This window comes from Nannobrachium achirus, assembly GCF_963921795.1.
Source record: "Nannobrachium achirus genome assembly, chromosome: 5".
NCBI lineage: Eukaryota > Metazoa > Chordata > Actinopteri > Myctophiformes > Myctophidae > Nannobrachium > Nannobrachium achirus.
In genome coordinates this window covers 43,682,961-43,695,561 of record NC_137814.1, presented here as the reverse complement: position 1 = coordinate 43,695,561, position 12,601 = coordinate 43,682,961, and the positions used below count along the sequence as shown (strand labels likewise).

At 41.9% G+C, this 12,601-nt stretch overlaps 1 protein-coding gene across 3 annotated transcripts in view; it reads left to right on the top strand.

Annotated features, from left to right (window-relative positions):
- Window positions 1-11,247, top strand: part of zmynd11 (zinc finger, MYND-type containing 11) — a 36,730-nt gene extending 25,483 nt beyond the window's left edge. For all 3 annotated transcript variants that reach the window (XM_080726966.1, XM_080726967.1, XM_080726965.1), the window contains exons 8-17: window positions 795-887; window positions 1,208-1,295; window positions 1,890-1,945; window positions 4,345-4,422; window positions 4,731-4,849; window positions 5,064-5,448; window positions 6,938-7,021; window positions 7,460-7,741; window positions 10,172-10,357; window positions 10,904-11,247. In XM_080726966.1, the coding sequence (XP_080583092.1) occupies window positions 795-887; window positions 1,208-1,295; window positions 1,890-1,945; window positions 4,345-4,422; window positions 4,731-4,849; window positions 5,064-5,448; window positions 6,938-7,021; window positions 7,460-7,741; window positions 10,172-10,357; window positions 10,904-11,026 (1,494 nt within the window). In that variant the 3' untranslated portion in view covers window positions 11,027-11,247. The remainder of the gene's footprint in view (window positions 1-794; window positions 888-1,207; window positions 1,296-1,889; window positions 1,946-4,344; window positions 4,423-4,730; window positions 4,850-5,063; window positions 5,449-6,937; window positions 7,022-7,459; window positions 7,742-10,171; window positions 10,358-10,903) is intronic.
- The last annotated feature ends 1,354 nt before the right edge of the window (window positions 11,248-12,601 follow it).

Genomic DNA, 12,601 nt, shown 5'->3' with positions numbered 1-12,601 from the left:
ATTTCTCTTTCTCTCATCTTTCTTTCTCTCTTAATCTCATTATTCTTCCTCTGGTGCCTACTTCCCTTTCTCTCTCCCTTCTGTCTGCCTCCCTCGTTACCACCCTTCTCCTCCAGAACCATCTCTCCCTTCGTCTTCATCATGTCTTCAATCTATCTAAATTCAGTGGGCTCCCCTGCCCTAAAGACTTTGCATTGGTTCTGCGATGCAGCTACTTTGTTTTATTTATGCATATTTTTATTTCCACAGTTTTAGCTACTACCTATTGAATTTAGGCATCACCAGACGTAGGCAGAGAGTTCCGATCATCTTACTGCACAAGACTCACAATACATCTCATTATGTAAAAATTAAGGCTGGGACTTTTAACTGATTAATTGTGATTAATTAATTACAGAAAATTAACGCGATTAAAAAAAATTACGCATTTTAATCGCACTTAGTTTTTGCACCACAGAACCTTCAGTTTCGGGCATACTGATCATAGCGATGCACCAACCAAGAAGAGACAACAAACGCAAAGGGAGAAGTAGCCGATCGGAGCGCTTTGCTTGGCCCAGTGGATGCGAAATTTAGATTTAAAAAACTCACTCGTTGATTCACTCCTACAACAAAATGTGTTTTACTTGAAAAACAAAATGCTTCTCAGGTCAAATATCGATGTGTGATTAAAATGCGATTAATTGCGATTAGATTGAAAATTTTAATCGCATCCCAGCCCTAGTTAAAATGTTATTGTTTATCATCACACCCTCTCTCCTTTTCTCTCTCTCTCTCTCTCTCTCTCTCTCCAGGCAGTGGATCTGAATAAGAAGGGTAAAGACACCAAACATCCCATGTACAGACGTCTGGTTCACACGGCAGCAGATGTCAACATCATCCAAGAGGTAAACCTGTGCGTGTGTGTGTGTGTGTGTTGGTTTCCTAGTGTGTGGTAGTGATTACTGGACCATTCTACTCTCTGCAAAACAGCCTAGAAAACTTCTCAGCTCCTGGACTGTATGTCTTTGTGTGCCACATTGCCCTCTCCTGGACCCCTCGCATGTTATAACCACACGCACACACACGCACACACACACACACACGCACACACACACACACACTTCTGCCTTCCATGTGAATAGAGCTCTTTGTGCTTATTTTTGCTTCTCTCCAATCATCTCTCTGTCTGTCTCTCTCTCTCTCTCTCTCTCTCTGTGTCTCTCAGAACCTGTTAGAGGGGAAGTATAAGAGCTCTGATGAGTTTAAAGCAGATGCCCAGCTGATTGTTCACAATACGGCCATCTTGTTTGGAGGTGATTGAGAGGGAAATGGTTCACATGACAATTTTCTCTCTTTTTAATTCCAGTTCCATTTTCACATTTAAACTCAACTGTTATTTCCTAACCAGTGCTCCAGCTGTACTTGTAACAGATGGCAGATTAGAATAAAAAAAGAAAATATTATTTGATAGAATAAAAAAATATATATTATTTGATCTAATTATAGACATTGTGATAGTTGTGCTTTTGGGAAAGTACGTCATTTTAACAAAAATGAAATTCATAACGTTGTGAGCTTGTAGATCTACTATAGTGACTATCCCCCCCAAAATATGGATGCTGGCATCCACTAGCTAAAGTGGTGTAGAACTTTGACATTTCTAACTACCTGTCCATGAAGTCCCAATACTGTACATCATACAATGACAATTGAATCGCCAATTCTTGTTATTTGGTCACAGAGCACAGACACAACCGATAAAGTTGATTGACAATTCTAGCAATTAATTACTGTAATGTCATGGTGACAAATTCTGTGAAAATGATTGAGGTTTTACCTACCATTCATTTGCAATGGAGATCAGTGTGCTTGGTTCTGAGTGTTGTATTGTTGGTTGTTTCTTGCAGTGCAGAGCGACCAAGCAGAGTTTGCACGGATCCTGTACAGCGACATGTGTCATGAGGTAAAACAACTGTACTCACGGTAGTGAGCATGTTAAGTCTTGTTACTAAAAGCCTGTCCATAGTATCACTGAAATGTTCGGTGAGTTGGACTCTCCGACGTGCACATTTCCAAACTCTTACTCGGTCTAATGCTTTTCAGAAGGTACGAGGGACATAATTTTATAGACGAAAAGGACCTTTTGACAGAAAAGGGCGGTTTCGGTCAAAGTATGAACAAGGCTTTAGACTTGGAAGGTTGGATGATGGAAGCAAGGAAAGGAGGGAGGGAGGATGGTGGGAGAAGACAGGATAAAGGATGAAATGGTGGAAGAAATAAACAGGCATGCAAACTTGTAGCTTTTCGGCGAAAATCGCCGTTTTGAATCCAAATTGATCGTTTGTGTGATTCGTTCAGATTCGATGTAAAAATATTTTGGGGGGGTGGGGGGGTGTCATGTCATCTAGGCTGCGTTGAGCAGCAGTGAGAAGAGGAGCGCTTTTTTCTCTTCTTGGCTCTGTCCGGTGTGTCAGTGCAGTAGTAGTGAAGGTGGATGGGGGATATGGTCGTTTTATTTTTGAACAAATCAAGCGCTCGCTTTCTCTTGCCTGTGACGTCAACACAGTGCAGCTGAGCGGTGCGCTCAGCAGCCAGTCAGACGGAGCGGAGAGCTCAAACGGAGGACAGCAAATAAACTTGGCTAGGTTGTCGTTGAGATTGATAGTGTGGTGTAGTTGTGGATTGGACTTTTTATTTCGCTTGTGTCGCGATGCGGTCGCTATTCTACATCGATGCGGTGACGTGACATAATCGATTATAGCCTACGTTTGTTGATTTTCCTCAACGGCGATGCGATAGTTTTGCTACATGCTAACGCTAAATTAGCTGTGGTCCATAGCGTTAGTGGAGAACTCCACTGTCGCTTTGGACCAGAGCAGAGCTAACGCTAAATCAACGCTATCATGCCGTTCCATCTGCCTCTTATTAGACAGAACAGAGATTTCTCGCTTTTATTTTAAGATGAGGCAGAGAGAGGGTGAGAGAAAAATGAGGCAGAGTTACAGACAGTTCTCAAAGCGGAGAATACAACAATCATCTGTGGTTTTACAACACTGTTTCCCAAGCACTGGGTTGGGACCCATTTGTGGGTCGCGAAAATCTTTTTATGGGTCCCTTAATGTTTGGTTTCCTACATTTAGTTTTGTATCATTTAAAAATATTCAAAAAACATTCTCCCCCAAAAAGAATAACATTTAATGATTTAAAATAAATAAATGTTTTTTCCCCTTCTAATTTCATGAAATAAAATAAAAATCCAAGAAATTATCTTAGAAAACACTGGCCTATTTAAGAAGTAAGATAGAACATAGCTGATCTACAAGCTCACATCGTGCATTGTGTCTCTGTCTATGCCTGTCTATTAAAGACAAGTCCCTAAATATCATAGGTTATTCCTATAACTATTAAAGACAAGTCCCTAAATATTATAGGTTATTCCTATAACTATATCTGTAGGCTATATTATATTTATAATTTTCTTCATTATATCTAGATATAACAATCGGTAGGCAACAAGTCCAATTTTGCTGCATGTATTGTAAATGAGTAAGTCACTGTTTTACCCAGTTAGAATCGTGCAAATTCAACCTACTGACCCAAAAAAGGTCAGAAATTTCGCTCCGCGCGGCAAACAATTTTGCACCAAAAAAAGTTGTCACCTAAATAATTCCCTAAATATTAGGATAGTCCCTAAATATTAGGATATTCCTATAACTACCGGTATATCTGTAGGCTATATTATTGTAGATTTAATTTTCTTTATTATATCTAGAACAATTGGTGGTAGGCAACAAGTCCAATTTTGCTGCATATGTATGATATGTATGAGTAAGTCACTGTTTAACCGAGTTAGAAACGTGCAAATTCAGTAAAGAAAGGTCAAAAATTTCGCGCCGCGCTATGCGCGCCGCACATTTTATCCCCTGGAAAATGTGTCACCTTTTCCACCTTGGGGCTGTTTGCATGTCTGAATAAAGGATCAAAGGATGCTTGAAAGAGTGATGAATGGAAGGAGACAGGGAAGACGGTGATGGACGGAAGGGAGGACGGAAAGATGAAGGGATGGAAAACAGGATGATAGAAGGAAGGAGGGAGGAAAGAATAATGCATGGATTGGAGTTAGGATGGAAGTGAGTTATGATTCACAGAAAGCACGGGTACATTGTGAAGAGAGACGGTTTCAGTATATATATATATTGAATATGTGTGTTTTATCATATATATTAGAAAGTACAAATTAGTTTTGATGTCTCCTTTCACTTAAATGTGTTATCAATAAAAATGAAATTTCAATTCAAATAAATGTACAAGAAAGAACATCTCATTCTATCTCTGTATCTCTCCTTTTTTTTTCTTTTGCAGTTAAACGAGTTGATGTTGTGTAAGAACTGTTTCTACCTGTCCAACGCTAGGCCTGAAAACTGGTTCTGCTACCCATGTGTGAGTAACCAGACCCTGTTTTGCATAGCTCAGATCAGCTGCTATCATTCCTTCGCATGACATCCATACTCCCAAAACATTGCTTAACATAAAGCTGAATGGCCACACCACTGTGCCACGGGCCTCAATGTATTCATTATAATTCTGTAAATAAAACACAATCCATCTGTCTCTTATTGATCTGAAGGCAAAAGGCATTTCCTATTCTTGTAAACATACGACAGCAGTTGTTTGTCCCATGATTACAAAATTAGGCTACCCTATACCTTTGATTTATCTTTTTGTGTTTGCATCCCTGGTGTTTACAGACTCCGTATCATGAGATCGTATGGGCTAAGATGAAGGGTTTCGGCTACTGGCCGGCTAAGGTCCTCCAGAGAGAAGACAACCAGGTGGATGTACGGTTCTTTGGACATCAACACCAGAGGTGAGAACTGGTACTGTTAAGGGACAGCAGCATCAGGGGTGTCACAAGGAAGTGGGACTGAGTTACGAGGGCCCAAGGTTGAGGGGCCATAATTATTTTATACTTAAGCTATTGACAAATAGCAGATATGCAAGCTCACAGCGCGGCACCAACTTTTTGTCTAATCTTCTTTCCTTGCCCTCGTTATCCCTCTCTCCTGATGTCTCTCTTTCAGAGCGTGGATTCCCGCAGACAACATTCAGGACATCAAGATGAGCATTCAGCAGCTGCAGGTGAAGCGCAGCGCCGGCTGGAAGAAGGCCTGTGACGAGCTAGAGATGTACCAGCGCTTCTACAGGGACGGACGCCGCTTCGTCTCCAAGGTCGATGACGAAGGGGAGCTGGAGGAGGAGGAGGAGGATGCAGAGGTAGAGGAAGAGGAGGAGGACGTAGTGGAAGAAGAGGAGCCAGAGAGGAGCAAGGGAGGAGGTGGTGGAGGAGGAGGAGGAGGAGGAGGAGGTGGTGGTGGTAGCAGTAGCAGGAAGGTGGTGGAGCGGCCGGAGAGGACGGAAGAGGCAGAGTCCAGCATCTCATCCACAAGCAACGAACAAGCACGACATGTAAGTATAGACCTTCTCTTTCATGCCATACGTAAGTGGACACAGGAAGGAAGAGGCACGGGTATAAGCACACCCTGTTATAACTCATGCTAGTCTTTCAGACGGGCAAAGCTCATTTCCAGATTTTCCACAGAACCTTTTAGGTGTGCATCTGCCTTTTCAGATTTTCCACAGAAAAAGGTTGACATGCAAATGAAAACCAGCTGGTTAAGCATGCAAGTAGATATGGGAGCTTGGTTTTGAAGGGAATGTGCCATACACTACCCTTTGTCTGTTCTTTAATGAGATGGACAAACAGTAGAAGGGTTGCAAGGGTCACTTTGGTAGGATTTGATAGGATACATATGGGTTAAAAGATAGAGGTCTTAATCCCTAGAGGAGGTATGGGACCTCTATATGAAGCCTATGTACACATCTATCACTGAAACATCTGACACTGCTTTTGTGATGCTGTTTAACAAGTCTGTCTAACAATGGGTGTCTTGGAGTGAGACGGTGACATCTAGTGGACTGACCACTACATGGCATTTACAGAACTAAAATGAATAGACAATGTTAATTCTGTCAATAACACTTTGAAGAAACCCTTTCCTTAATTTTGAGAGGATCTCAGCTACAGTGCTATTTGATCGTATAAACATCCAGGAATTTAGCTAAGCTAAGCTTGCCATTCAACTTGCCTCAAAACTGCACACAGACATAAAAAAAAGCATCCATTCGTTTATCTGACTCTGGACAAGTAGGAAAAAAATCACACCCGTGTGAACTGAGCGGTGGAGGCCTGTGCACCTTGAGGTATATACAGGGGTTGAGGTATACTGTATGTAGTAGAAGTAAAACTATTGGAAATACTCAAGTAAAGTACAAATACCTTAAAATGATCTAATCCAAGTCTCTAAAGGGCTAGTGAAGTAAGTGTGTGTGTGTGTGTGTGTGTGTGTGTGTGTGTGTGTGTTGTGTGTGTGTGTGTGTGTGTGTGTGTGTGTGTGTGTGTGTGTGTGTGTGTGTGTGTGTGTGTGTGTGTGTGTGTGTGCGCGCGGGGCGTGTGTGTGCGTGCGCACGCGCCTGTGCCTGGCCTCTTCTGGGCTTGTGTTGACCTCAGTGAACCCTGACTGATTGACCCCTTGCTGTTTCATGCTGTGGTGTGTGTGTGTGTGTGTCTGAGTGTTAGTGTGTGACTGTGCCCGGCCTGCTCAACAGCGCCCCTCCCTTAATGTGTGTGTGTGTGTGGTCAGGAGAGGTATTGCCAGATATATTGCCAGGCTACAGACCCAGACCGCCGGCCACCCACCCACATACCCACGGACGTAAAGCCAATCACAGGAGCGGCTTCCACCGCTCAAAAATGCTAAATAAGCCCCAAACCTGAACTATCCCTTAAACTACTCTGACAGCTGTCTGTCATGTTCATCACCTGTAGACTTTGACTCTCATGGATCAGACTAACTCATCCGCTGTTAATCATGTCATTGTGTGTTGTGTTGTCCAGCTCAAAGGCAGTCAGGAGCCCAAGGCTAAGAAGAGCCGTCGCAATCAACCAGTTGAACCCAAAGAGGAACCGAGTGTCACAACGGTAACAATAACTCATATTATCTGTGGGCTTGGAGTGTGAAAGGCATAAATGCCATTTTCTGAATTTTACTGGACAACTTTTCAATGATTGTAATTCCCTTATTTAAAAACATTAAACATATATACATAACATTTAAAAATACATTAATTGTAGCCTAATTTGTATAAAAGTAGAGATTGCTGAAATATGTTGTTTTTAATCAAATAATTACAATCACTGTAAAGCTGTCCTGTGTGCTCCAAGTCCTTAGAAAACAGATGTTTAAAAAGTAGAGAAAATAGCCGATCCACAAGTTGTGCGCTTGTAGATCTGCGGTTTTCACTCGTTTTGGGGTCCCCTGGCATTTCTCTCTTCGGTGGGATCTCGACCTGAAAAGTCTGGGGGGAAAACACCGCTCTAAAATTCCTCTTTGTGTCTCCGGTCCCGCACCCCCAAAAGGATCCAGAGCCCGAGATGGAAGCGGTGAGCTCCAGCCAGGAGCTCCCCGTCTCCTCGTGCCCCCCCCAGCAGCCCGAGAAGCTGTCTGTCTCCACGCAGACCAAGAAGGCCAGCGGCGGGTCGCCTCGCACCCTGCACCGCAGCACCCAGACCAGCAGCGACGGCGCCTGCCAGAACATGTGCCACGAGAAGTACACCAAGATCTTCAACGACGTCAAGGACATGATGAAGGCCGACAACAAGAGGGAGACGGAGCGGGTGGTCCGAGAAGCCCTGGAGAAGGTGTGTGTGTGTGTGTGTGTGTGTGTTTGTGTGACCCGAACACCTCATTTAGCCCATTTTAGACCCGAACGCAAATCTGTGTCACTTTAGATGTGAACCACTTTCACCATTGTTTTACGCTTTAACTATTCAAAAATGGCAGATATACAAGCTCACTGCAAGCTTGTAGATCTGCTTTTGAAAAATCGTGAACATTTTTGCAAGTCTTTGAAGATCTTTGACCCGATTCTGTAAATGTCTTCTAAATCCTTCTTCTAAATCAGTGGTTCTCAAACTTTTTCATGTCAAGGATCCCCAAAATTACATGTATTTGGCCGCGGACCCCCATCTCAAAATATGTTGTTCCAGGGACCCCCCAGAAGTAAATATTTGAGTTACAAATGTTCGCTTTTAAAAAGATATATTCAAAAATCAAGATTTTTCAAAAATTGCAGATCTACAAGCTTGCAGCGTGGCACTCGGTGCCACACTGTGTGCAGAAACTGTGTAAGCATCTGAAACCCAGCATCCATATTCTGGATAGCTGCCGGTTTGTTTCCACAGAAATGTAGATTTTCTAACACAAATTCTTGCTTTTGGAAGAAATGTGTTTTGGAATATATATATGCAACAGTAATACACTCATTATCAAGTAGGACCGTGTCCCTACGATTTTAACACAATTGATAAGGAACTACACACTAGTAAACATACAGTATATCCTTGTGATTCTACACACCTGCAGTATTCTGGTAGTAGCAGCTGTGCTAACCAGATGTTCTCTGAAGACCAGTGTTGGGATCTCAGCACCCCCTAGTGGCTCATAATCAGGTCATCCTCATACCTGGAAGTTGGACACCTACTGAGTGGCAAAAAACTACTTTCTGGCCTTGACAGCCTATACATCCAAACAGAGAAGTCCTATCTGATTGCATTAAACGACGTTAAACAACATTAAACTCACGTTGCCACTCGATTACTCCATTTGCCATTCACTTTATGCATGCGCATACCCTCTATCTATTGTCTGTAGTGATGTACTGTAATGTTAACAGATACACTGTGAGCTTAATGTGTGTATGTGAGAAATAGACATTGCGAGGAACATTTTCCTGTACTCGCAAAAGGAATGGTTGTTTTACATTAAGAAAAAAATCACACCTGTGTGAAGTGGAGCTGTGTGTGTGTGTGTGTGTGTGTGTGTGTGTGTGTGTGTGTGTGTGTGTGTGTGTGTGTGTGTGTGTGTGTGTGTGTGTGTGTGTATTGCAGTTGATGCTCAGGGCAGGCTAGACTCAACGGCACCTCTCTGGTCACCCAGGATCATGTGTACCGATTTTTGTGACATTTGACGAAAATATGTAGGAAAAGGAGCAAAAAGTGTGTTTTGGAGAAAATTCAAGATGGCGGTAAATCTATCCTGACGCAAATGGGCGTGGCCTATATGGGGAGATGCGTCTTGACCCAAGGAATCCAGGGAAAAAATAATTTTAATTTTTCGACCTACGGTTCAAGAGTTACGAGACAAGTAGGCCGTTATAGCGCCACCATGAGGCAGAGTGGAAATGCTTTTGGGGATTCGTTGAGTATGCCACCCCCGACCTGTGGTTGAAATTCAGTGTTGACTGGACCTTTTGTTTGTGATTTATGGCTATTGTTTGCAAAACGGGCCCCTCCCGCTAACTTTGGAAGCCCGTTACGAACGAACGGAATGGACTATCGCAATATCCCTTGAGTATGTTCATTGCATAGGTTCATAGATCATGTGTACCGGTTTTTAAGACATTTGAAGAAAATATGTAGGAAAAGGAACAAAAAGTGTGTTTTGGAGAAAATTCAAAATGGCGGAAAATCTATCCTGGCGCAAATGGGCGTGGCCTATATCGGGAGATGCGTCTTGACCCAGGGAATCCAGGGTAAAAATAATTTTAATTTTCCGACCTACGGTTCAACAGTTATAGGCCAAAACGTAAACTGGGCTGTTATAGCGCCACCATGAGGCCAAATGACACAATTATTTTTTATTTAATCCTTGAAATCATTATGAACCTCCTCTCCAAGTCTTGAAACTGTAGCCCCTATGGTTTGCGAGAGACAAATAATTGAATGTGAGTTTTTGCGATTCCCATTATAAGTCAATGGGAAAAATTAATTCACTAATAAATTAATATCAATTAAACTATTGAACCTTTCTCTTAGCAAGTTACTAGCCCACCATTCCCGAGTAAGCCGGTCGATTTGACATATGGCGCGAGTGTGTGGTGGCAAAACTGTGGGACTAGTAGCGTGCCGAAGTTTAGGAAGTTCAGGCTACATACACACAGACAGACAGACAGACAGACCCACACAGCCACGTATAGGGAGCCTGTGTTTCACACAGCTCCAAAAATGTTCAGGTTTGGTTTAGGGTTATCAGGTATATCAACAGCGTGTGCGTATGTGTGTCTGCTGCAGCTGCGTTCAGAGATGGAGGAGGAGAAGAGGCAGGCAGTGAGCAAGGCAGTGACGGGAGCCCAGGCTGAGATGGAGAGGAAATGTAAACAGGTGAAGGAGAAGTGTAAAGAGGAGCTGGTGGAGGAGGTGAAGAAGATCGTTGCTCAACACAAACAGCTCATCTCTCAGACCAAGAAGAAACAGTGGGTGAGTGGGATACATAGAACACACGCACGCACGCACGCACGCACACACACACACACACACACACACACACACACACACACACACACACACACACACACACACACACACACAATACAGCGCCTGAGTAGACGTTGCAGTTATAAGTTACTGGTGAAACAACAAAAATGTATCAAAATGAATTATAGTAATGGAATAATGTATCTAAAGCCGGCCCAAATGTTCGAAGGTTCTTCTGTTATATTTATTAGATGAGAAATATATCCGTGCGGTCAACCATTTCCCTCACCCAGGAACACATGGACTTGACAGGTTGTGTAAGCTTCTAGATCGGCTATTTTCTCAACTTTTGACAAAATATGAAAGTGCCATTGGGTACAATAAATATTGAACCAATTAAAAGTATTAACACAAGCTTGTGACTACATCCACTGGAACACAGGGTTTTCTTTTTCCATTACCTGAAAAGTCCCCCCCCCCCTCCCCCCAACAGCAGAGAGATGGCATTTTGTAGTCCTGACGTGCCTTGTGTGCATTTGTGTCTCCTAGTGTTATAACTGTGAGGAGGAGGCCATGTATCACTGTTGCTGGAACACCTCGTACTGCTCCATCAAATGTCAGCAGGAGCACTGGCACGCCGACCACAAACGCACCTGTCGGAGGAAGAGATGAACAAACCCCCCCCCACCCACCACCTCCTCCTCCTCCCAGCCAGCACGCAATTGGCTCCCTCCCCCTGTCACTCAACTTCCTCGAATACCACCCACCCATCAAACCCCACGTCCTTTCTTGCCTTCCTGAACTTTTTAATGGACTATGTAAAATGCAAAAGGGGGGGTAAAAAATAAAAAGTTCTCGCTCTCTTTTTCTGTTTTTTTTTTTTTTTTTTTTTTTTTTTTTTCATTTTGTATCATTGTTATTTAATATACCCATATATGTTGAATAAAGAACAGGTTGTTTGAAGAGCTTGGCTCTCATTATACATAGTATATGATTTCCTGTTTTTTCTTTTTTTTTTTTTTTCTCTCTCTTTTTTGTTCGGAGGGTGGTCATTTGTTTCTAGATTGTTTTTTAGATTTTTACTTGTTTTTCTTTTCTTTTTCTTTTTTTTCTTTACTGACGTGCTACTTTTGCAAAAGTTACTTTGGAGAATCTGTTTATTTAAGTGTGTAGTAACAAATCAGCATTAACTGAGATTTTATTACCAGAATTTTCTAATCACTTTTCTTACTGTAAATGCAGCAATGAGGAAATTACACGGCGTGGATCTTAGAAAATGAAGAGAAAAAAAAGAAAAAAAAAAACGTGAAGTACTATCGCAGTGTTGAAATAATATCCCTGCTTTCATAATGAAAATATATGGTAAAATAAAATGAAAAACATTCAAAAATATACAAAGAAATAAAAACCACGAACAAAAAATAAAATCCCAAACAAACCTGCTTAAGGTTATAAATTGTGTATAAATGTAGCTCACAGACATTTAGCGTGAAATATGTTTTTGTTTTGTTGATTGGTGAACTATTTGGGTGGATGGGCCTTCCTTCCATCCGTCATCCTCGAGTCACTCGCGCATCATTGGGAACAGGGTTATGAAGTCGGCCCTTAAGCCGACCAAAAAATAAAATAAAAAAAACAATCTTCCATTTTATGTTGGTGTTATGCACAGCTTTGGGGTTGACTTTTGAATAGACTGTAATTTTTAAGAATCAAAGATTTTAAAAAGAAAAGAAAAAAACAAGGATTTTTCTTTTTTTGTCCTTTACTGAGCTGGATCTTGGAGATGTTTCCTCTGTAACTGAATAGTTTTTGTTTTTTTGTTTTCTTTACTCCCACGTGTTTTTCCCCACGACCCAAACACTTGTAATAATGGCAAAATAAATTGCCTTTTTTTAAAATCTAAAGAAAAACTATGTTGAGTGCTTGCCCCTCAGTGTTTAGGTCATTTAAAAGAAGTTTATTTCCTCCTGGGGTTCATCAGTGTCTTTATTGTGGTGATGTTCACTCTGGTTACCTTTTATTTGAAGTGACTAGATATCACACTCTTTAACTGCTTCATGATGTAGTAGGTTGTCAGTGCCTGTCTTAATCCTTCCCAACAATGTCCTATTCTGAGTAATGCCACGTGCATGTTGATGGTATTCACATTGTTTTCTTTTGTAATCAATCCTTGAGATGATAAAAAAAAGAGGATGAGACTAAGAAGCTAGCTTAGAGTTGGGCTCTCGAATGGACAACGGGGAGACA